Here is a 26,615-nt window from a genome sequence, read left to right as displayed (position 1 = left end):
TGAACAATAATTTACATCTTACAAAATGAAATAATTATTTAGTAATTATTACTTTAAACATTAAATGTTTGCTGTACTGTACACACATTATTTAAAGACACACAGGCTTTACAATTGCAATGATCCATAGTTGTTGTTAGTGTTAATACATTCAATGCATTTGTGATATATTGCAGTTATTTGGCATTAAATTGCAATTGTGTGTGTGTGTGTGTGTGTGTGTGTGTGTGTGTGTGTGTGTGTGTGTGTGTGTGTGTGTGTGTGTGTGTGTGTGTGTGTGTGTGTGTGTGTGTGTGTGTGTGTGTGTGTGTGTATGTCTGCATCTGTGCGCGTGTGTGTTTGTGTGTGTGTGTGCTTTTGTTAACCGATCATTTCAAAGTGATTTTGTCTCTCTTGAGTATCAAACACTGTAGGCTGAGAAGACGACTGTTGCTCTTAGCATTAGAGCTTCAGACGGTCTTGTGGGAACAATAACTGGGAAATACTGTAGTCCAATGTGTCTAGTGTCTCCTTCATCATATGGCAGTTATTACCTCTGCCATGAGTTTATGTCTTCACTCTTGTCTGTCTGTAAGATTTGTTTGTTTGCTTGGTAGAGTATTTCATTAGCAGAATTACACAAAAACTACTAAACCAATTTCTGCCAATGTTGGTGAAGGGATGGGCCCTTGGCCTGGGAGGAACCCATTACATTTTGGTGTGGATGCAGATTGATGGGGGGAATCCAGGATTCCACTTTCTCTAAATAAGTTGTCAAATAAATCAGTTAGGTTATTAGACCACTTCCTTTTTTCTTTTATATATCTACTATTTGATAAAGCCAGAGATCTGTTTAGTGAAATGAGAAACACGAGTCAAGCTACCAAAGTTGGAAAAGTTTTTTTAACCATAGTCACCCACCGTTGAACCTGGTCCCAGTAGCATTAGCAAGGATGCAGCAGGTCAAATATGGGTCTGGAAATGTGCAAAGATGCTTGTTGTGGATCATAGTCATATGCATATTCATTTAAGTTTCCTCTGCCCTGCTTATTGTTCATGAAGTTACTGTCGCACTGTTGCAGAAGCATAGATGTAAAATAAATTGAATTGTTAAATACACCAATTGAAGCAGGCAGATGAGTGACTATATGGCCCTGCTGTGTGTGTTCTTCTAACCTCTTGTTGTGTGACTTAGGTTGCAGCCAACATTGTATTTTTCTTAAAATGCAGAAACATTTGTGTTCAATTTGTGTGTGTGCGTGTCTTTGCATGGATGTCTTGACACTGTTGTGAAGACAAGCTGATCACTCGGCTTCTTTTACAGCCAGCACTGAAGGCTGGCTATAGTCAGTGTTTCATACTCAAGATACATTTTGGATGGAGTGCCACTCTGACTCATTACATTAATATTTATAGACACAGACCTTTAAATCACCATCAGTGATTTGGATGCAACATTAATCTTTGTCTTAATTTGTGTTAGATATTTGTATGGTGACCCTGAAAGCTCAATGCACTGCACTCAGGCAAATAGTCAAAACACCAGCAAATGATAATCATGGCAATAATCACAGTTCAAGCAGCTTGTCAGTAAGTTGGGCCTTTGTGACCCCAGAGAAGATGGAAATCCTGTGTATGGAGACATTTTCTGGAGACCTTCAATTAAACATACAAAACTGGGATATGTTTTGTATGTTTAAACTCAAAATACTTGCAACATTCAAAATGTTGGTTATAAAATGCTGAAAAAAAATCACATCATGTGGTATTTTGATTAGCGAAGCTTGGAGCAAGTTCAGTTACAAGCGCTTCAGCCAATTGAGATGAATAAGCATTTCTGTCAAGTTGAAATTAAAGACACATTTGAAAATGTGTAATTTTATCTGGTTTGACATTTCTTTAAAAAACGTTTTATCAGCATTGTCTGTAGATGATACCAAAAGTGTGAGTATCGAATGACCAGTCAGAGTAGTTTGCTTTGCTTTAACTTCTGGTTTTAAGAGCAGAAGATCCAGATGAAAGCTGCACATGTTTGGCAATTGATGAAGGTCCTTTGCTTTAATTCACTGCATATGCTTTCTTAAGTTGCAGTGCATTGAGCTATCAGGGCCATTAGAAATGTAATGTGTATGGGTATTTTACAATGTAATGAACACTAAAAGTTTCAAAAATTGTCCATGCAGCAGTACCTTTAGACTGTTAGGGGTCATTTCCACACAAAGCTCTCTACCATACATAGAGCTTTGTGCCATGCATTACACACCATGGTGTGTGGGTGTACAATACACATTTACTACACATTTATATGAAACATGCAGCATCACATGTTCAAGGTTACTGACTCAAGCACTTTAATCATCTCTGGATTTCTCCATCCACTGCTCAATGAAAATCAAAGGACAAGGTGTCATTGTGTGGGAATTAAGTCACATGTCTCCTGATCATTTTACTTTTCATGCATATGGTCCTGAATGGTGACATTCATCGCTGTTACTGATTCACTGCTTTACTTCACTGCTTTCCCCCATTTGATCAATCCGAGGACTGGAGAAGCTGGACACCTTATGGGTGCGTCTCCCTGCCCTCACACCAACCCTGGCTCCAGTTTGCGGTCCTCCTCCTCCACCTTCTTGGGCTTGTTGGATCCTAAAGGCCTCTCTCAGGTTCTGAGCTCGGACCTCCTTGCTCTGAATCTCCTCTACTAATCGGCCAGGGAACCAGCCCCTTTCACCATCATGGAGCCTTTCACCCAACATCCAGCCTGTAATACATATGACACAAAAAGTCAGGGGGTGGCATAAAGATAGAAAGAGAAAATTACTGAAAACAAACTAATCCAAATAGAATTTCTTGAGATATTTAACAAACAACAGCTTCAAAGGAGATATAGGAGCAGAGTTGTTCCACTACAAACCATCATCTGTTCTCTCTAGGAGGTTCAAAACATCAGCCATCTCAATGGAGAGTTCATCTGGCTCCTGAGATGAGTATGACTGAATACACTGCACCTGTGGAGAGTCTAAAGATCACACACACTTTGAGTTCATGTCTTCATGTCTGGATGTTGAGGACTGCAATCTGTTGGTGTGATATTCTGTCTCACCTGGTTGGTGGGCGTTGGTAGACATAAAGCGCGTGCGCCGGTTTGGAGTGAGAGCGCAAATCCATCGCAGCTTGTCACTCCTGTCCACAGAATTTCATTAATTAGAAAACGCTACAACAGGATAACATGTGGACCAACAAACTGTTTACAAATCCAACCGATCTACTCTACATTCTGCCAGAATGTAGAGTAGATCTACGTTTTTAGGGCTACACAGACAAACTTGAAGAGATGAAATAAGCATTGATTTGAACTGTTATGAAGTTTTGTCTGTGGAGCCCTAAACTACTAAAGCACATCAATGAGCTCCACCACTATAGTGGGTCACATGATCCTTCATTAATGCTCTGCACAAAATTCTGGTGTGTTGTTCATTCTGACTTAGTCCCACACACATAACCCATAACTGGATGTACCAGAACTATACACCTTGTTTATGTCATTTTCCTCATTTTATTTACATTAATTACACATTTCCCCCTAGAATTAAAATGCAATGTGATAATCAGATATTGCTCGACTACATGAATCTACAGCTGTAAATACATGCACTGAGGACAGATTGTGATCTGATCAGACAAACCAACTCCAGAGGGTGACACATCGAGAACACAAGTGTAATTGCAATTGTGTTATGTGGGGGAATTAATATTTATTGCACTTTACTAATGCACTCCTAGGCTTGATTTATAAAACAGTGCGTGGGTATGCTGACCAATGGGTTTATATGGTGAATCATGGCATCAAGCAATGAGAAGAAAAAGAAGCCCAACTTTTCTGACACCGAAATCGAGCTTGTGAGTGAGTGAGGTGGAGGTGAAGAACGACAGATTGTTTGGTGGACACAGCAGTGATGTGACTAATAAAAGAAAATGCACTGAATGGTAACATGTTGCCGCTGCAGTTAATGCAGTGAGTGAGAGTGAATATAAAAAATTATCGAATTTAAAGGAGGAGGCAAAAATAGAATTACGTCATGCTGTCAGAATGTGAGGGAATTTGTATCAACTCCCATTTGAATCCTCCAAAACTGGAGAATTATTAAATTCAAAGACATCTACGATATCCCCTATCTATAAAATGTAATAGAATTATATTATTTCAAAAGGGGTTTTAAGCAGAAAGGTAAATATTGATGAGTACTTGTGTATAAACTGGGATGGTTCAATTCCATCGGGTTAGTCTGTGCAATACGGGACTCAGTTCAGCACATAGATCCATGATCACAGCTCTAGAATATATATCAGCTGATGATTCAGTCATCATCATTGGCCAGGAAATCTTCGTGGTCTCTGAATACTTGTTTCCTCCTTATCCTTCCATTGGCTTACACCTCTGGCAGAACAAGTGCATCCAACATGCAGTACTACGCACGAGTGTCAATCGTGTACTGATTACTTCACACCTTAACAAATTGATCCCAACAATCAGTGGTATCTAACCTCCAGTCTGGGACATTATTTGGAAATGGCAGTTTGACAGGTGAACACAGTTTATGTATTTTTTACTTTGTCCACCTGACAGCACAGTCATGTTAGCCGCAGACATTTTAAACATACACACACACATTATATGAACACTAAAGTCATACTTGGTGATAGAGGTGCAGTGGTAGAATATTATTAAAAACTAATAATCACTCGGTTCTGCAACTCTGTTATTTTATGGTATCTAAGTGTAAATTGCTTGAAGTTTACTTATATATTTTAGCATCGAAGGTTCCTATGGCGCAGTTGTGTCGCACAAATAACACTGCTAATCATGTTTATGATAAAGTGGATCTATAATCTGGTTTTAATTCACAGCCTCACGTCTGCATCGCAAGTTTCCCGTCTCTAAACTATTTGTATGCATGGGTTAGAGTTAGCGTACAGGAACTTTAACGCTATGTGGCGCACGCATCTTTGTTTTACACCCTGTTTTATGCAATGGTTATAAATGAGACACATATGTTTGTGTTGTGCTCCCTGTGTCTACTGTCATTAATATTTCCATACAAACATATTAGAGTTTATCTCTTTGTTTGTTTTTCCCTGCCTTTGAGTGTGCAGTTTGTCATAGTTTGGATTTTCCAGTCACTCCTGTTTGTATAACACTATTGTTGAAGCACCTTGTTGGCCAGTTTTCAGTTCATGTTTTACTTTGCTAACCTTCACCAGGACAAACCTGCCAACATTCTATCAAGTATATCAAGCCTTCTCAGCACCTGAAGCTCTGTATCAGAATGGTGTACAGATCCCTCACCTGCCTGCCCAGCTCTGTCATCCTGGACTCCTGTATCAATTCCAGTCTATCCGCTTCAAATCATCCTTTCAAGTTTTTACAATAAACATATTAAAACGTGTTCAGTCAGATGTGAATAAACTCCACTTGCACAATTTGTACTCCTGCTCTTCCGATATGGAGTACACATCTGCTTTCACAAATAAAGTCATCAGAATTTGATTGGAAGTGGACAGAGACCCATACCTTCAATTTCTCTCAGTACTTTAACCTACATGTACATCTCATTTACTGCGGCTCCTCTGATTCCGCCACAGATACTTACATACTGGCCGTCTTGAGCATGTAGTTGACTTGACGATCCTCTTGGTTCTCCAGTAGCTTAAGATTAAAGACACTGGCCAGCAGCTGGCCCTGGTCGTCCAGATCCTCAGTCCTCAACATGGCCCGTGTGCACGAGTCGAGAACCTGGAACTTGTCCCCACTGACAACAAGATGGCTTAGTTAACATTCCCTCCCTTCAGTGCAACAACTGACTGATACAAGTCAGTCAGATACATATATATTTTCAGTCCTCAACTGCATCATTACACCTACATATATAGATCGATATATGTATAAGTTAGATACATATATCTATCTATATATATGAATTGTAGTGTGTTGTACTGACTGGCGATTCTTTTATTTTGTCCATCCAATTTATTTCTGTCAGCATGAGTGCTAAATAACAACTATATGTCTGTATAATGCAGTACAATTACACAGCAGTACAAAATACATGCTCCTCTTTAAAATAGAAAGACAAACATCAGAACACTCATGATGGCAGCACTGCATTTGTTTTAGGTAGGTGTTACTGATAATCTGACAGTAAAGAGACAAAGACACGAGTAAATACTTAATTTTTACCTGGAGCTGGGCTTGGTTACCAGCAGCAGATTGTTAAAAAGAAATAAGTAGACCGGTTGGTAGAGTTTACGACTCCGCATGGTCCGAGTGCTCTTTGGTCCAGCCATTAGCTGCACTTCACCCTTCTTTAGCAACCAGCGTGAGTGAGAAATGATGGGCACAGACTAAAAGGGGTTAAAAGAAGTCAAAGATATGAGTATAAAGTGAGGTCTACACTTATGCACACAAAAGTGCCCTTTATAGTTCCTGCCCTTCTGAATGATGCTTTAGTTTGCATCCAAACACTGTTGACATTAAAGGACCAGTATGTGATTAAGGCAGAAATGGAATATACTATTAATAATGATGTTTTCATTAGTGAATAATCACATATAACTAAGAATTGTAGTGTTTTCTTTAAGTGGAAATGAGTTCTGTCTGCAAAATGTTCAATGCATGGGTCAGAGTTAGTGTAAAAGTGTGCACATATTTTCCGTCAAGTTGTTTTTTATAGATCCCAACTTTACTCACAAAATGGGCTCTGAAAGATGCGTAACAGTACGCAACAGTTATAAATGAAGCCCCAGGGCCTTTAAAATGACTGATTTACATATTTGATGCAGTCAGTCTTGATCCAGACTTGAAAAGGGTATTGTCTAAATTGGGACAGAGCTATAGTCTGAACAAATCCCCTTAATCCTTAGCAGCATTATTGCATTGTACTAACACATTGTGTTGACCTACTTTTCCCACTTTGTGATAACCACGTCAGCAAGGGCTCATATTATGAACTGGACAGAGACAAAGGTGCCACATCAACAGACCCAAAACCCATCGAATCTGCCATCATGAAAACTAAACAGTGTGACTTCATTACAGTGGAAAATACAAGACAATAAGACTTTGTTTACCTTGGATTTAAACTCCAGTGTTTTCTCTATCCTAATAAGATCCTCGGTACGACTCATTTTTCTGACTCCCTCGTTACACTCTTTCACAATCTGAGGAAGACATAGATATTCACCATCAGTCCATTACATTAAAACATCACGCACCTTGTTTTCTCATCGTTATCTTTTTCTTAATAATCTTCATCTTCTTTATGTACACAGCTGGAGTCAGTCCCAGCTGACATTGGGCGAATGCAGCCTTCACCCTGGACAGGTCGCCCGTCCATCACAGGACTGTTGTATAGAGACAAACAACCATTCACACTCACATTCAAACCTACGGACAATTTTGTCTCCAATAACCTGCATGTCTATGCCATTTGACTGTTGAAAGAGTGGGTGTATGTTTGTTTGTACAAATGTCTGATTAAATCACATCGAAATCCCAATGCTGAAATCGACTAATTGTTTATTTCAATAAAATGGATACAGGAACACTGGCCTCTTAACAGTGGACTTTTAAATCTAATCCAGACTCTTTGAAAAATATAACCATGTAAAATGGGAAATGATTTAGTCTTTAGACTGAAATAAGCCATGCAGGGGATGATATCCAAACAGGACGTTGTCAGATAGAAGGAACACTGCACACTTATCAACGGGACATTGTTTTGTCTCTAATCCCTTTGTGAACCCTGTAATAACACCAGTTACATACATCGTAACAAACCTGGAACGTGTGCTTGTATGAATGTGTGTGCTCAGCCAACACAGTGCGTAAATAAAACCAACGTAAACAGTCATATCATTATGTGGATACCATCCTCACAGCGACCTCAGCGGGCCAGCTCCCTGACTGACCTGCTCCAGCTGCTGATGTGCTATTATAGCAGTTGCTTCCCTGTCTGAGTTTTCCTCAGCTTTCTTCAGGATATTCTTTGAAGAGAAAAAGAGTCTTATGAAAATAAACCAACTTATTCAACAATGGAACCAAACATTGTTTATTGCTGCAACTTTGACATGTGTCCAAAAATATATTACAACTTATGGCTGAATCTTCTCACCTGAACAAGCAGCTTGAGCCTTGTGATCCTCTGGAATGGAAGGATGAGGAATGACGTAAAGGACAGGCCTCTGACACAAGAATGATTCTCCAGTGCAGCCATGGTCTCCCGAAAAGCCTGGTTCCCCTCTCTGGAACCACAGTCATAAGAACACAGTGACCATACAGCTCTGCCCTCCACACACACACACACACCCACCCACACACACACACACTATCCTTGTAGTTGACTTAAAGAATAGGGCTTGTGACTACTTTTTCCTTTGTCAACATGAAAGACAAAAAGTGCTAAACCTGAGCAAACAAAAGCCCCATGAATCACCATAAAGCAAAGTGTGGTCTGCAAATACAAAATATACGTATCAAACACTTCAGTCAAACCTTTATTTATACCAGGAAAAGCCTCTAAGAGCAAGATCTCTTTTTTTGGCACACCCTAATTACAACTATACAGAAAGAATAATCCACAAATGTGAAACAATTATTATAGACAGATACAATAAACAAACAATATAAGACCTATTGGTAGATAAAAGCAGTATATGTTCAATATAAGAATCTCAGGTAGCCTGAGTCGACAAAAATAAATTCAAAAGAATAAGTAGAATGAGCTCATCTAATTTCACTTGTTCCTGCATGTTGTTCCACCGATGTGGAGCATAACACTTAATCTTATCTCATTGTTGATGAATGTGACCCAATTATTCCTGAAGCTGTTCTCGGTTATGAAGTAATCACAATGATAAACTGCATCTAGGGGTTTGAGAGTAATACACAACATTTGTGTTTTGGCTGCGTTCTTTCTCCTCTGCTCTGCTCTTCTTCCTGTACACTAACAGCTGCACCTCCAGTCACCAGTCCGTCAAGCTTGACCACCTTTTGACCTGGTGCAGTGACAACAACTTGGAGCTCAATGCTCTCAAACAGTGGAGATGACTGTGGACTTCAGGAAGAGCCAAGTCCTGCCTGCCCCCATCACCCTGTGGGACTCTCCAGTGGACACAGTGGAGTCAATCCGCTTCCTGGGCACCTTCATCACCCAGGACCTGAAGTGGGAGCTGAACATCGGCTCCCTCCCCAAAATATCCCAGCAGTGGATGTAGTTCCTGCGGCAGCTGAAAAAGTTTAACCTTCCAAAGCTGATGATGGTGAACTAGTCCATCCTGACCTCCTCCATCACCTTATGGTACGCTGCTGCTACAGCCAAGGACCGGGCCAGACTGCAGCGCATCATTCGCTCCCCTGAGAAAGTGATCAGCTGCAACCTGCCCTCTCTACAGGACCTGCATGTCTCCAGGACTCTGAGGCCTGCAGTTAAGATTGTGGCCGACCCCTCCTACCCTTGACATGGACTCTTCAAGCCCCTTCCCTCTGGCAGGAGAGGAAGCCAGTCTGCATGCTGAGGCTCTCTGGGGGTCGAGCAGGTTGGCACCGCCGTGCACAGAGTCTCTCCGGGGGTCGGCCTCTCCGCCGATGAGGGGCCCAGAGCAGGGGCTTTAGCATTTTATTAACAGGATCAAAACTCAAAGAGTCCAGCAGGTTCTGCAGCTCAGCCGCTGCTTTTTAAACCTGAGGATCAATCAGCTCAGAGCTCTCACCTGCGCTGATGGATCCTCTGGTACAGGTGAAGGTGCCCTCCCAGCTACCTCACCTCAACACACCCATTCATACAGTGCATCTGTGTGCAGCAGTTTTCTCTCTATGATATGGGGCAACTTTTGGGGTTCAGCATCTTGCCCAAGGACACGGGAATCAAACCGTCGATTTTTCATAGAGCATATTTAATTCTATATTTGTCCAATATTATTATAATGTTTAATATAGTGTTCCACTGGGTATATGCACTGTTTACTCTCAGTTTTAACATTTCCATTTTGGCCATTTTCAGCACCGTACCCAAAATACATTTAAAGAGATATAGAGTACCAAACTTTGTTTTTTTTTAAAAATCATAGGGCATTTGTTTTACACATTTTGTTTGTTAAGTTCAAACAAACTCAGATAGGAGGAAATTGTTCATTTATTGAGGTCTAATCTTAGTTGCAGATTAATATATGTTAATGTTGCATTCTAATGCATCACTGATATGTCTTAAAACGTCACAAGAGACCTGAATTCTTCCATATGAATATGTGCAGTAGTCAATCAGGGTGTTCTGTGCAAAGTACATTTGTGATACAAATCAAGTAGACAGCAGGAACAACAGAACACAGGTTGCTATGGAAGTGTGTGGAAGTACAGTCCAAATGTAGCAGAGGAATTCAGGCATATACTGTACTATGTTTTAGCCAGATTAAATGATTTAAACAACCTGAACCAAAAATAAAAGAAAGCAGCTTCACTACAGTCAAGCAAACAAGCGAGCAAATTGTGTTTACAAACTGTTTACCAGTATTTACCAGTTGTTAACCAGTTGGTTCAGCTCATCACTGACCCTCGTCTTTGTTATAGAAGCTTTATGGTGAAAAATTATATTGTGTTTCACCTGTAATGCTTCATGTTGACATAACATGTCTTTTAGTAGTGACTGTCAATCATTCATCAGAGTTAACGCCCAGCGACATTCTGTTTGGACCATTTTACTGCCAAAGGGTTTGAAGACCCAGTGACTGAACCAGGAAATAAAGATGATCAAAATCATGATGAGAGTAGAGATGATGGCCCTTACCTTTAATTGTTAATGAACAAAAATGAAGGTCTATTGCAAAGACTTTAGCTACACATGAGGAATTTATAGATAATTTCATGGTTGTATTTGGTCTTTTTATGGGACCTCTTTAACAATAAGAAAAATATAAAACCAGTTTTATCCTTTAAAGATAAGATCCAGCAGTGAAGCCTTCAACAGGATGTAGATATTGCCTGGAACCTTCCATTGTATAACACATTGCGTAATATTATTTAGGTTAATTTGCCTTAAATATGTGTAATGAATCATGCACTGAAGTCTTATGGGAAAAGGCTCTGTAGAAAACAGTAGAAAAGCTCCTACTCCTGTAACCCTGTTAGTGAATGTGAAGAAAGGGAGCAAATCGCCTTTGCTTTATGATATGCAGCCTGGAAATAATCTGTCCTGGAATGAATGGCAGTGAAAAGCTCTTAAGAAGCAACCAGGCTGCATGAGGAAGAAACACGCTTCACAGCTGAGAAAGAAAACAGCTCTCCTCCTCCCAACTATCACAATCATTAGTCATTAGTCATCGCTTTTTTCATAGTTTTGTCACATGCTTCCCTCAACTGATAGAACTAACATTTCTACATTGCAGCTCATATGCGGATGTGATTCTATGTGACAAGTAATTAGGCCTGGCACTCCTGACTCCTGCTGCCCCGACAAAACATCTCATGGACTTCATCAGTGAAGCATTCCCAAAATGTTGCTTTATAAACTAACCAACAATATTCTCTGAACATACTGTATTTCATATTTCATCTTTAAACAAACAGCAGGTCTCAAAGGTTTTTTTAGTAGCTGTCATCTGAGGTACCTGTCCTCTGCAGTGCATCGGAACAACACACTCTCAATCAGGTATGTGTGCTTGGTGAAGAGGGACAAATGTATTATATTCGTACCCAACCACACCCTGCAGATCACATTCGTCATGACTACAACAAACCTGTTCTCTGAAAAGTGAAAGCATTCCCTACACACAAAAAACATAAATGCATGAAGGTTTACGCCTATGTACCCATAGTTCCTCTCTCTCCAAGCATGTAATCATTATAAATAGTCAAGCAGCCAACAGCCCTGTTCTGAGCACAGGTCTCATTTTTGTTACGGCTTTCAAAAAGGTACTCTCCAAAGACAAACATCACAATAAATCGCCACCAATTGCTTCAACTAGAAATTAGCATGTGACTCATGTACCAATCCATAGACAACTGCTAGTATAGGAAGACAGCACATAGTAACAGATGTATTCAAAAAACAGCTACTCACAAAATACGTCTGTAGTTCTTCTCCTGGTATACTTGGTTGATAACGTATTTGATGAAGACACTGAAGTGTTCCACAGCATGGTGGTAAACAATGTCGCACACATCAGAAATGAAAATGGACTTCTCGATTCGGTGCTCAAGATCCATGAGGAACCTAAAAGCATTATTGGACCATGACTTAGGGATGGACTGGAACTTTGTACGGTCAGACATCAATTACGAACGGATACAAAACTGTTCAAAAAGACCTTGTCCTACCTTTCACTGGCTTTCATGACCTCCTCAATGTTGGAGAAGAGAAAATGCATGTCGGATTGGCTGAGAGTGTTGAATAAAACAGGGTTACGTAGGAAGTGAGCCTCTAAAATCTCCAAACTCTTGTAGTAGGATGCCTCTGATGTGATAAGCTCAAACATGGCCTATGGACAGAAAAGCAAAGCAAAAGGCACATTAATGCTGACTGTGGTTCCCTGCATACACTGAGCATTTGATATGATGAGTGATGTCCTGCTGGCACAGCTGACTGCAGTACACACTCAATGCACCTGAGAGAAATTATGCCGCAGAACTTCACTGCTCCACTGAGACTAGGAAGCTCATCCTTCACCTGTGGGAACTGTATGTGTACCAAAATAATCTCCATGCAAAGCTCCACTTACTAGTTTTTTTAAGCATTCAATAACATCTCATGATCTTGTAGAGATTAACGCATCAGCAAATATCTTTAAAAAAAAACATATAATTTCTTGTTACTTCAACCTTTAACTAGATCTTGCACTTGCCCGCATTCCAGCACAAATTTGTTTTATCACTTTCTATTTTTTTTGTATTAATTAATTAATTATTCTTTTTTCTTTCTCCTTCATAAACACGTTTTTTTTAAACATTAATTAACATTTATCATCATTATTATTAGTATTTACTATCATTGTTTTTTATCTATATTGTATGTAAAGCACATTTCTTGAATGAAAGGAGTCATACAAATAAAGTGTATTATTATTATTATTATTCATATGCTAATGTGTGTGTGTGTGTGTGTGTGTGTGTGTGTGTGTGTGTGTGTGTGTGTGTGTGTGTGTGTGTGTGTGTGTGTGGGCTCAGGTATCAATGTATGAGCCAGGTGTGAAACTTCATTCATATAAGTGGATAGACTGTAAACATTAAAGTCTGGATAAATACAGGAAACAACACTAACACTGCTCAGAATAAAAGGTCGAAGGTCATCAACCATAAGTCAGTGAGCTGGACGAAGGTCATCACCTGCTGATAACCACCTGTTGTCACATGGCTCAAGTTCAGCACTTTGGTCAAATGAAAACGAATGAGTCAGTTCCATTTACCCAAGAAGACCACATGACATGGTTTAGGCCTGGAGCTTGGTGTTTCTCACCCTTTGTCCTTGTTTGAACAAAACATGAGAAAACACAACTTGCACCAGAACCATCACCTCGATAGTTATGTGACTCCTTGGTCAAACTGAGTTTATTTTTTCTGCATTTCATCATTGAGTGTTCAATTACTTTCTCAATTCACTTGTTTTTGATCATTACAAATCCTTATATTTATTTTATAAAAAATATATTTGCATCACTGCCCTTCTAATGCACAGCATGGTTAGAGAAATGACCTATACTGTAGAGAGCCATTCACTCTCCATATATGTGCTGGTTTCTATCAGCAAGCTACTATCCTCCTGAATATTTACTGTGGACTCACCAGTCTGACATCTCACATTCACAGCTGTGTGTGCAATTCTGATGCATGGCAGTCTTATTGTAACACTGTTAGGAGGGGTTTGCATATCTTGTGCATCAAGGTTAGGAGTGTTTCATACCACATGATTGTCGTTCTGTGGCTGACCCTGATTCATTGCACATAAACAGCATCTAAATCCTAAAATCCTTGATATGCTCTGTTTTGTTAGTGTATTAATTGTTTATCAGATTATCTTTCCATAAAATGTCATATTTAGGGAAATCTCAATATAGACTCAATCCAGTTTATTAGATATATCTTGTTAAAACCATTACAGTCTAAAGCAGCAGCCCTGCAAACAATTCTATCTTCAGAGATGTAATCATGTTCATGGTTTTTGGAGTGTATGGATTCAACTTTAGTTTGTCCATCACATTATTGGAAACCCCTGTCTTTAAAACAAAACACAGGTCAAACAGTTCTACAGCCATCACGTGGCCACAGAGTTGAATTAACACCTCTGGTTTTGAGTGTCATAACCTTGATAAAGGAAGGAGAATCTGGCTGTTGACAAGAATGTGGACGCCAACCGCAATAGTTATATCAGTATAGCAAGACATCAGCCTCCAGTAGTGATAGCTTTTTTATTTTTCTTATATTTTTTTTATACTAGCCTGATTGTAACAGATGGAAAGTTTGCATAACCTTTAAATAGTGGTTATGCCAGAGATCCCTGGGAGTTCTCTGGTTATTTTTAGCATACAGGATTGCTCAAGATTGCATTCTGTATATTCTTGAGGTCGGACAAACATGTTGAGTTCATTTCTTTCCTCAAAAAAATTACAAAAAAATGTTATTAAAATTTAAAAAGTACGTTTCCCTGCTTTTGTTGGGACAGTACAAAAGCATGGGCCTGACCAACAGAACTCATACGATGAGGTAGTTAGGGCTAACTTACTTTGAGCAATACAGTGTAATCATATTGTAATCAATCGGTCAATTAATGACATTTTATCTCAATAAGTAGTCATGTAAAGCGTATTACTGCTGAACTGTGTAAAGTATCTTCCTTCCAACTATGTGAAGCTATAAAAGATATCACTCAAGTCCTCATGACGTATGGATATTAATTAAATATATGTTTTTCCCATCACTGTGGCTTCTTTTAGCTCCAAACGGGTGAAGTCTCTAAAGGTCTTCAGGACTGTAACTGTCCTCTGGAAAACAAAAAAACAGCCAAAAATGTTTGGGTTGATGTATCAGCGGCTGTGGCTCAGGGGGTCGTCCTCTACCCACAATGAATTTGAATGGTAAATGGTTTGTATTTATATAGAATTCCTAGTCTTGATGACCACTCAAAGTGCTTTACAGTACAGATTTGCCATTTCCCCATTCAGCAACATGTATACAGTGCATCTATGGGCAGCACTTTTCTATGAGAACGGCACAGCCATTAGGGGCAATTTGGGGTTCAGTATCTTGCACAAGGACACTTCGGCATGCGGAATGGGGAAGACTTGGATCACCGACCTTCTGATTGGAGGACAACCCGCTCTACCCCCTGACCCACAGCTGTCCCTTGAGTGGTCATCAAAATATAAATACAGACCATTTACCATCTTTTAAAATGTATGTGAATCAATGCTGACCCCACTCACATTAATTATTCACAAAGTTACAGTTAGTGTGAGATTCATTAGCTGTAGCTGACAATTAAAACCTTTGTTATCCCCACCTAACTTATCCTACATGAATAGCATGAATAGTTTGATTAACTATTAACTTTTGACTAACCCTATAGTTTAGTAACATTAATAATAATTTTTAAACTTTGAATTTGACCTGTTATACTGTCACTTTACTTGTAGGCATGGAGGAAGCAGACACTCAAGCATGTGCTTCTATTTCTTCTTGTTAAAGAGGCAGACTCATCAAACACAAACACTGTCAAACCAAAATATCACAGAAAAAGCACCTCCATCTGTTGTCCATGGACGTATTATGAGAAATGGCTCATAAATGATGTGGCTGTGTTCCTGAGCAAGAACATGTTAAGTCAGCCAAATCTTTGTGCAAAAGATCACAATAGGATTTGTTGTCTATTCACAACAGATATGCATTTCCATTTCCTCTGACAGTTGCAGGATAAATCTTTAAGGCTTTTTGCAACTCCATATTCCAGGTTCTGGGAAAGTTTAAAAAATATCAAACTTGGAATAATAGCCGATAATAGAAAGTGTAACCAAACTAATGTTGAAGTTTTCCTGTCTACTGTTTTATAGTTTTTATCTTTTAATCATATTATTTTCATCGCAATACCACAGGTGGCCATTTGGACAAATTGGCAGAAATGGGCAGCAATGCTTTTGTAATGCAGTCATGCTGTTACACAACATCGTGTATGTTAAAAGTCAAGGTGGTTGATGTTCCCATCTAGTCTGCAGTCAGGTCCTTCTCTGATTTATTATAGGGATGTTTTACTGGACAACAATAGTTTTAACCAGGTGCATCTAGTAAACTGCATATTAGTGTTGATAGTGCCATTCAAAACTACATGTACACATTACTCATCCCTATTATTTCTGTACACATTACAAAGAAAAGTCATTTCTAAGTTGCCTGGCATGGTGAAACCTCTTGGTCACACTGACCTGTTCACTGTAACATAACTAACCTCTTGCATTATGATTTCTTTCTGCTGTAACTGGCTGAGCAGCCCACTGGCCTGCACAGCTTCCAGATTCTGCCACAAGCTCAGTGAGCGATCACTGTTTCTCAGCTGCAGATGTAACGCTGGGGGGGACACGACACCGGGCTCTGCCACCATAGTCCCTGTCCAGATCCCAGGGGAGAGGTTGTCGCGCTGCCGCCGCTGCTCAATCTCCTGCTGCTTTGATGTATCCCGGTACTCCTGGTACAAGAAGGCTGGAGGGTCAGAAAGACATGAGTTAGGCAATAAGCTAATGAGGGAATTTCTTTTTGCTTTTTGCAAAGGCCTTAGTTACCAGTGTGACATTACTGAGATAATATTAAGATAGGTCTACACTTCTGTGCTAGCTTCTATTCCAGTAGTCTGTGTAAAATATTAATCTAAAGTGTTTTAGACAAAAAGAAGAATCGGATTTCCTGTCTACACGAGAACATTGGAATGTGTAGAATCTACTGCTTCCTCCTACATTTTATTAATATATGTGCACATATATATAAATAAATATATATATAAAAATATATGTGTCCTGTTTTATAATCGAATGCACTGTGACCAACAGCGCTGTCAAACATCCAGCAACCCTAACCCTAACCTTAACCCCTGTGTTTTATACCATATTATAACAAAAGCATAAATTGCTTAAAATATGTATTAATACAATATTCCAAATATTATTCATGAAAAAACGTCAAAGTTGTCAGACCAATAAAGCAAATATCAGCCTGTTGTGCTGAAGGTTTTTACAGAGGGTTTTGTTCATATATAATTTACCTGATTTATCAAACATGTTATTTCTAAAAAAATTTAAATAATTCTGTCTTTCCTTTCAGTATTTTAATCTTTAGCTCTAATTGGTCAACAAATTGAAAAAGGTATTTTGAATCTGACTTGTGGTAGTGCATGTTACTCTGACCTTACCTAACTTTCTTATTTAAACATAAAGTTTGGGGAAATTGTCATAGAAAGTGATGATATAAGTAATCAGTTTCATATTGATTTTTATTATCCTAGTCACATGTTATTTCTTGCTGTTATTAACAATAACCTGTGTCATCATACGGATAAATTAAGCATCAGTGTTCATGCATTTCTCCACCATATAAACATCAAATGATGATCAGCAGCAACATATGATAAGCTCGTTGAGCGCATTGTAAATTAGTTCACACAGTAACCAAAGGTTGTTTCTTTTATTGCGTCTGTCTGGTGGTATGACCATAACATAAGCATCTCCTAAATGTGCACCCAGCTTTGACTCATTATCACATGTTTCATATGTAGGTCAGATCTACATAACATCTAAAAAAAGCCAGTAATCTTTTCTTATTGCTTTCATTTACAGTTGGTGTCCTCATGCAAACCCCTCAGCTTTATGTTCCAGCTCTGCACGAACACTAATAAAAGAAAGTCTCTGTTCTTTATGGGATGGAGGCAGGTGAAACAGAAGCTTGCCTAGAGGTGGGTAGGACTTCAACTGTGTTCTGCATTGCAGTCAGTGCGGAGGTTGGAGAGCCACAGAGATACTGTCTCGCTCACCAAGTTTCAGGTGGGTTGAAAGTTAGCTGATAAGAACAGATGGTCTTTACAGGGAGCACTGGCCCCGTGTATGTGAAGAGGGAAGGTGACTTTGAACAACCGGAGCCTGTTGCATAATCTCCCTCAGTCATATACTGCAGATTGCTTTGGTGGGCGTTGAACTGGACTGAGAATTACATAAGTACACGCACACACACACACACACACACACGCACACGCACACGCACACGCACACACACACACACCTCTTTGTATACAATATATTTTTCGTTTTGTATTGCTGGAAATTCTGCAGGTGCTGTCTTAAGTAAATTTGGACTAATCCCTGCAAATAACAATTGTCGAGTGTACACACTGAAGTACACAATGGTGAGCAGACTTTCAAAACTGCCAGACGATCAGCTTAGAGAGGTCGAGTGCGACCTTGATGAACGAGTCAGAGATATGTACTAACAGGTACAACCCAGTGGCAGTGCTGAGGCCAGTGTATTGTAGGTATAGAGATTGTTAATGATAAATCTCTGTTATTCAGTGTTAGTCATATAATCTCTTTGCATCTAAGAGCTGACTTTGCAGCAGCGTCTCTGGAGGTAGTAAAAGTGGGTGGAATGTATGTGCTACCATCACCATTCGACAAGTCTTTCCTCACCAATGTTTTTGATGATGTTGATGCTGTGGCAGATTGTCTGTGAGCTTTCTCCATTGCTCAGCAACCTGAAAAGAAACAACAAAGGAAATCCATGTTTAGGCAGGCAGATGGATGGATGAATTCACTCTATGCTTCTATATTTCTGTTGAAAAATCATGCAGCAGTGCTGTTGCTGCCTTCAAGCCCACAGATAGTCTACACAATGATGAATCTCCGCTCTGTCTTCTCCAACAACAGGCTGAACTGCAGCACTAGATTTACGCTGTCATTAAAATACTGACGGAAATATATAAAACTGTGCCTCTTACCATTCACTCTCTAGCCCCACAGTGAGTCACTACTCAGTTATTCCAATCTCTCCATCACATTATTCATAATGTATTTGTCAATCTGCTCCTCCTCAAACAAAAGTACCAATTTTTTCTCATTTTAATTTGCCTGTTTTGTGTCTTATATCTGCTGTTTACTGCTAAAAATATTTACAAGCACAGTTTAAGCCTTATAAAAAGAATCTGTTCTCACTTCTGTCCATTACATTTTTGTGTTTTCAGAGTCATTTGGTCTGACCTGCGGTTGAAGTGATCCCGGTCTGCTCCGTCAGAACTGGGCTGTTGTGAGCTCATGGCTATCCCTCTGACCTCCTGTACAGTGCAAGCTGCAGCCGTTTGCTCCGACAGCTTTTTTATGTCTCCACTATGAATGCTGTGAGTCCGGTAAGTGATCCTGTCATCTGCAAAGTCTCTATGCTGGCTGTTGGAGGCAGCCGATGTGTCCACACTCCCTCCACCCACACCTCCTCTTCTCTTATCCACAGCATCCTTGTTGTACAGAGCATGTCTGCTGCTGGCCTCACCATTGCTTGGCAACACAGTTCTGGTATCGTGGAGCTTTGGTGATGGTGGAAGGCTATATTCAACAGCAAAAAAGAAAAAAATCTTTAGAATCACATCCATTGAAGCCACTGAACTGAAATTCCTCAAAAATGCTGAGAGGCATATTTTCTCCACATTGATAATTTTCATGTACAGAGACCCTTGGATATTTGTTACTATATTTGATTTTCACAGTAATTGTATTTGTTTGAGTGCATTCTGGGCTTTTGTTCACAAACAGCTTTCATTAGACTTGCTGTGTCCTAATCCAGTGGCTGGATCCTCTGTACAGCAAAAACTGTACATTTCCTGAAGGCTTCAACATAGGTGGTAAACACCAGACCAAAATTACTCAAAGCATCATGGGAGGAGGATAAGGTTATTGGCCCTGGGCCATATGTTTAAAACTCTTCTACTAAAACTCACAAAACAGAAATATGCATTCCCATTCTATTCCTCAGATTTATGATTTATGAAGCTGTGCTCACACTAGGTTTTGTCTCAGTGTGAACCTGGGCACACATTCACGAGCCCCATTTTCACCATGAATTAATTGCTGTAGTTTACAAGTCCATACTTGTGTCTGCTCCACCTCTCATTAGACCTGTCACAGTGAAAGAACACGTGCAGTTTTACTGACTGTTGCATCAGTGTAGTTCTGCAGTAACAGCAGAGCAGCTGTCATCACTCACTGCTGTGGCTTAACATATCACATGTATACGTCAACTATCATTGTTATGATATCTCAGTCATCATTATCAAACATCATAATGGAAAAGACTTCACGACAAAACTAAGATTATTGATCACTTGAGAAATAATGGCTTGAATATATCTGAATAGATTATAAAAAATGCATAACTTACAATAATCCATCAATTCATTTACCTTCCATTATGCCTCAAAATGTTTATTCTAATCAATGCTGTAAATACCCTTATCTTTCTGATGTTCTCCTTTACACTTGACATCTATTGCACTTCTGTCCGTCCTGGGAGAGGGATCCCTCACATGTGGCTCTCTCTGAGGTTTCTACCTTCTTTTTACCCTGTTAAAAGGGTTTTTAGTAGTTTTTCCTTACTCTTGTTGAGGGTTAAGGGCAGAGGATGTCACACCTTGTTAAAGCCCTATGAGACAAATTGTGATTTGTGAATATGGGCTATACAAATAAAATTTGATTGATTGATTGATCACTTACATCACTGCATAAATTGTTATTTAAAATTAATGTTTAATCTGTGTGGATTAAAGTAATAATAACAGCCAGGAAAACTGGCAAAGAATTGCAGTTTTCCCACAAGTTTACATCTTCCCATAAGTTTACATTTCTCACTTAATATATATTCACCTCCTCATTACATCATCCACTGATGATTCTAGAACCTTGTGAACGCTGGTCTGAAGTCTGCTGAGGTGACACATTCTCAATTATTTTCTCAAAAATATCTGTTTATGTGGAGGAAATGATGATGATTTTTGTGTTCATGCATCAATTTCAGCTTGGGACCGAGAAGTGAGATCATTTGCTAAATGAAAACTATAAGGTGAGGTTGAAAGCTCTGAAAGGTAATTTAGTACTTTAGGTACTTAGTTTTGAGTTTAGATTTTTTTGTTACAGTTTTTAAAGGTCAAACTGTATAGGAGAACCTTCAGGTATCCTGAACAACTAGTTTGAGAATAGGACTTGGACTTAAAGGGATAATTCACAGAAAAATGATAATTCACTCATTATTTACTCACCACTATGCACCTTGTTTTAAGCCTAGCTTCTTGGTAGAAATTGGTTTGTTGTTAAGCAGGCTAATACAGAGAAATATTATATAGGCAATATACAGAGTATATACTGTATATACAATATAAAGTATATACACTGTATATAGCATTAACCTGGTACAGTAGTCATTTTGCCAACTTTACAATCTGTATTATAGGTAATGTGGTATTTTAACCACTGAATTTACACTATGACAGATACTGTCAAAAATGCACTGAATCATTCAATGGTTACCCGTTGAATAAAAGTAATTCCTGCTCTTCGACATTGAATCTTTATAGGACTTTTGCAGTTTTTACGAAGTCCTACAACAATTTGTTACTACTTCTAAAACAATTTTCTGATCTGCCACGCCTATTGTAAGGACGTCAACACAATAACGTCACAAACCTGCAAGACAAAGTCACAAAACCTGACAGGTGTGTAGTTGAGATCAAAAGCAAGCTTAGTTCGGAAACAGGTGTGGTCCAACCCTTGAATACTTATCTAGTAATGTGGTAATGATTACTGAGTACTCATGGGTCAGAACAGCAACATGTTGACAGATGCAATGGCTCATTTGATCCCATTGCAAAGTGGTCATCCTGACCGATCAACGCTCTGGTTCTGTTGGAGGTTTCTTCCTGGTAAAAGGGAGTTTTTCTCTCTACAGTCGCCAAGTGCTTAATGTTGGGCTTCTTTTTAATATTGTATGGTATCAACCAACTAAAGTGCCATGAGATAATATATGTTGTAATTTGAAACAATATAAATAAGATTTAATTTAAATATAATTTAATTTAACTTATGGTAATTTTGTAAGATGTAGTTTGCGGTACTGTTGAATTGAGCTATTAATATCATCAATAAATAATGGATTAATTGTACCTGACAACTGGCAGGAAATGGTATTTCACAGCACATTGACCCTTTGATTAGTGACCAGTAGCGTGTGCAGTCTCCGACAGGAGGTCACTGAGCAGCTGTGGTTTGACAGACCTCTGTGCTTATCAAAGACATGATAAGCCATTGAGTACACCATGCATGAAGTTTAAAAATGGTGTATGGCAGTGGCACTGTGCGTTATTGTTTGTTTTCCGGGCGTGTTTTGGTTCAGTTGTTGGGTTGGGTAGTGAAGGCATGTACTGTAGACTCACCGTCTAGCCCTGGGCAACAAAGGTGATTTGTGGGGTAAAGGAGAATTAGAGTGGGAAACTCCTGCTCTGTTGGATGGACTGTGGTCTGGTCCAGGTCTGGTAGAACCTAGAGTGAGAGAGAGATTATGAACATATATTGTCCAATCATTTTAAAATGGCATTGGCTATAAATATGCAGGGGCCACATCCCGATCAGATCAGTTATTCCTAACTTGGTTCAATGTACCCTTCAAATGTAAAAACTATTTTTATTTATTAATCAAGCAAACCTGTTAGTCAGATCTCTGACAATAATACATTTGTTAGACTGTACACAATAATATATTTAATGTCTTATTAATATGGATACAATAAACATGCTGATATTAAACATTAAGACAGGCTAATTTCTCTATATCCTACAATGCTACATATTATATACGTGCTATGTTTAGACGCTGTTGTCTTTCTGTCATCTGAATAGTCACCGGTCACCAGACTACAGACTGCGAGAGAACACACCCAAGGCCTCAGTTCAGATTGTGCAATAAACTGATGACGCGTCCGTGCTTTTTCTTCATTAGTATTTCTATATGTAGTTAGGAAGTAAAAAGTAAATTCCGGTAAAACATCACAAGTCAATATAGAACTTTTTAAGATGCTAAGAGACATTTTAAAATGGAGCCACAGAAACTTTGAATCACGGGCTGGAAAAGAGCAAAACAGCGGCTTGTCCCGGGTTTTTTGTTAATGTTTGAAGTTGTGCAACTGGAACGTTTACAAATTAATTTTTAAATAAGTCCTATAATTCTTTCGCCTTACATGTGGTAAACAGGAAGAAGTTGAATTCAATTGGATTCCTGCAAGGTTTGGCAGCCTAATAGGATACAACATAACTACATTTAACCACAACATTAGCCACTGCGAGCTACACTGGTCCAGCCCAGCAAATAGTGACAACATGACAAAACAGGCGTAGTAAGTAGCAAGATGGCAGGCAGGTAACTATCACAGAATCTGACTTTTATTATTGACTGCGTGATTTCTAAATTTTGGGCTACATGCAGATTTCTACATACAGGGTTGGAGACTAAAATACCACAGTCAATTTTCAAATGTTTAACTCAAATATTTCTGCTTTCCTTTCTACTATCATTTCCCAGAGCAAAGAGACAAACCCACTCACACACACACACATACCATGCTCGGATACATTTTTTACAGAAACCTTGAACACAGTTCAAGAACATCTTCAAGTCATATGCTACAAAACAGTTCATGACTTAGAGGGTTAATTAATATGATTAATATACATCTAACAGGTCTTAACTCAGATTCCTCCCACAGTCCAAAGACATGCAGATTAACTGGAGATTCTATTACATTGCCTGCAAGTGTGAATGTTAGAGTGAATGATTGTTTGTCTGTCAGCTCTGTGATGGACTGCAACCTGTCCAGAGTGCACCCCACTTCTTGCAGGGATTGGCTCCAGCTCTCTCAAAGGATAAGCGGTATAGATAATGGTTAGACGGTATTATTCAGGAATGCTTCTCATTTCATTTTGTCGGATGCTTCTTTAATGTACAATAAAAGGCTAAGATATGACCCAGTCATCACTAATTAGATGTTAATACTGTGATTTGCTGCTATTATGCATGACACTTTTTTTTTTTAAGTTTTGAATTTCAAATCAGTTTTATTCTTTGAGGAACATGGAAGGAGTTCATTACTATTATAATATAGCCTATTAGGGAAACTTGTTTGTCGCATTTTGAGGAGATTTTTAAATGTTGCAGCACTTTCCTAAGAATTGTATTTCAATCAATCAATCAATCAAATTTTATTTGTATAGCCCATATTCACAAATCACAATTTGTCTCATAGGGCTTTAACAAGGTGTGACATCCTCTGCCCTTAACCCTCAACTGTGTTTGAAAGATAATATTACAACTCTTTATCAATTTGCCCAAATGAATAGCTATCCCGGGTTTTTATTTAATTTCTGTTTGTGGCATTTCAGTTTTATTGGAAAGTCTTAGCGGAAAAAGCTAAAGGATGAGGTAAAGACTCAGCCTTACTACGTAGAATGTGTCAATTAGGTGAGCCGCCAGGGCAAGAAAGGGAACTATCCTGAGTTTCATTTGTAGATTGTGAGTTGCTAGTAAGACTAGCTTTTTTTTGTGTCCTGCAGGCTACTGAACTCAAAGACATGACTGATAATAATCTTCTGATTCCAGATTCCTTCTATTATTCCAGATAAGAGATAAAACATGTCATATATAGGATTGTAAGATTTTATGGGCATTCTTAGATGACATAATTGCTATAAATTGTACTCTGTGTTACATAGTGGATGCATTTAACATTGTGACTACAGTTAAATCTTCATTTGTGTACATCTGCTGTATATAATCGAACATGCAATCAAAGCATGATCATACTGTATCCTTATTGAAATGCAAAGAACAAAGCTATCAGTCTAAATGATCATTATAGGTACCTGGTGGTGTAAGATAACAATATCTTATAATAAATAATCATAAGTTATCATCATTTCACGTGATCTCTGATGTCCCAATCAGCAAACTACCTCTGAAAACACACTACTAGCGATCAGGTAGTTATGTATTAATCATTTGTAAGATCCCTCCCTGTGAAGCCTATCTGAGATGCTGGGCAAAGTCTAAGCTACAACACTTTATTGTTGTATTTGGTGTGGCTTTCTGAATAGGATGCTTTGTTGTAGAAAGCACTGACTAATGTACAGTATGGAAAATATTTAGTAAAATGATTTATCACTATTATTCTCACTTTCTATTATTGTGCCTTAAAGACAGTCGATTATTGATCTTGAAGTCCAAAGTAGGTTGTCAAATTAAACTCCAAACAGAATAACGTTGCCGTATGTGAACAACTTTGCTGCTCAGCTGTATTTGTTTGTGTTTGGCATTTTTTTACTTGAAATCCTCAAGGGAGAAGTCGACTGTGGGAGCGAAATGTATTACTCAGAGTATTGTGCTCTTTAAACAGAACCAGTTTCTCAAGTTGTATTCATGTAGATTTCTACTGGAGCATAGGACTACCAAGCCTTTGTTCCACTTCCAATAACAGCAGCATCAACTGCATAAATGGGGCAACAATATAGAGAAGCAGTATACAGTATCCAACATACCTCCATTGCCAATCCCTAGCCCTTTAATGAAGGCTGTTAATACATACGTTTTAGTAAGTGCAAAATGGTCTGAGTTAGGTTAAACACATAATGATTCAATGAGAGAAAGGTCATCTCAAATATACAGTAGCAATACAAAGTTGTACTCAGAGCACAGCAGAAGCCTAATGTTCTCTTACTTTCAGACTGCTCAGATGAGACCAGCCTCTTTTTCCTCATTGACCGGTAAAAGCGTGAGTTCCTGCGAATAGGCTCTTTGCTGAAACCAGCTTTGGTATCATCCTCGTCAACATCCTCCTCGTGCCGGGGTTGAACCGCAGCAGTTGGAGGCTTCACTGGGGTTTCTTGTGTCTTCTGGCCCCACTTGCCCCTAAACAGGGCAGTCACAGACATGGTAAAAGATTCCCACTAATTTCTCTCACGAGTGAAATGAGTCAAGAAAATCCTGTTTGGCTTTGAGAAAACTAGGAGAAGGAAATCTGTCATAATTAGCCAAAATCCAGGAGCAAATCCATGCTTCGAAATAGAAACAATTTGTAGAAAAATAAATCCCAGTACAATACAGTACAAACAACAACTCAGAGAACAGGTGGTCCTTGTGCTCTCTCTCCCTTCTGTCAGTGGGACAGTAGTGTTGTTAGCTACGGAGGCAGCCTGTGGAACTAGGAGAGTGCGTCGTTTATTTCTGCCCAAGCTGTAATTATTGTATTTATGACTCTCTCCCTCTCCTGCTCTTTGTCCCTCCTCTGTTTGGCTCACTCCCTCCGTCCCTCTCTCTCTACACCAACCTGTTACGTGCTGACATTCCTGAATGCAACCTGGCCTTACCAGCCTGCCTTTCCCTCTGCTCTAAAACACTGTGGTGGAACCTGAAAAGCCACCCAATGACAGACAGCAGTCTGGTCACTTTTCTCTCTATTCAGAGATCACTCCAGAAAATGTGTCTCATAGTTTCTTTCTAATTGCTTCTTCTCTCTGATTCAGGTAAAGGGTTATAATTC

General features: G+C 39.1%; 1 protein-coding gene across 1 annotated transcript; it reads right to left on the bottom strand.

The window, feature by feature from the left end:
• Positions 1-1,462: 1,462 nt before the first annotated feature.
• Positions 1,463-26,324, bottom strand: ngef (neuronal guanine nucleotide exchange factor). The gene is made up of 15 exons (XM_034603754.1): positions 25,794-26,324; positions 22,464-22,569; positions 19,249-19,587; positions 18,682-18,746; positions 16,461-16,711; positions 12,347-12,507; positions 12,090-12,242; positions 8,151-8,280; positions 7,948-8,022; positions 7,108-7,197; positions 6,218-6,381; positions 5,631-5,789; positions 3,083-3,162; positions 2,894-2,998; positions 1,463-2,740 (listed from the first exon to the last, which is right to left on the bottom strand). The coding sequence occupies exons 1-15, from the start codon at positions 26,005-26,007 to the stop codon at positions 2,478-2,480; spliced, it is 2,355 nt and encodes a 784-aa protein (XP_034459645.1). The 5' UTR covers positions 26,008-26,324; the 3' UTR covers positions 1,463-2,477.
• Between the last annotated feature and the right edge of the window lie 291 nt (positions 26,325-26,615).

Source organism: Hippoglossus hippoglossus, chromosome 13 (assembly GCF_009819705.1).
Source record: "Hippoglossus hippoglossus isolate fHipHip1 chromosome 13, fHipHip1.pri, whole genome shotgun sequence".
NCBI classification, from domain to species: domain Eukaryota; kingdom Metazoa; phylum Chordata; class Actinopteri; order Pleuronectiformes; family Pleuronectidae; genus Hippoglossus; species Hippoglossus hippoglossus.
The sequence above is the reverse complement of the archived record's forward strand: the minus strand, read 5'-3'. Positions and strand labels throughout refer to the sequence as shown.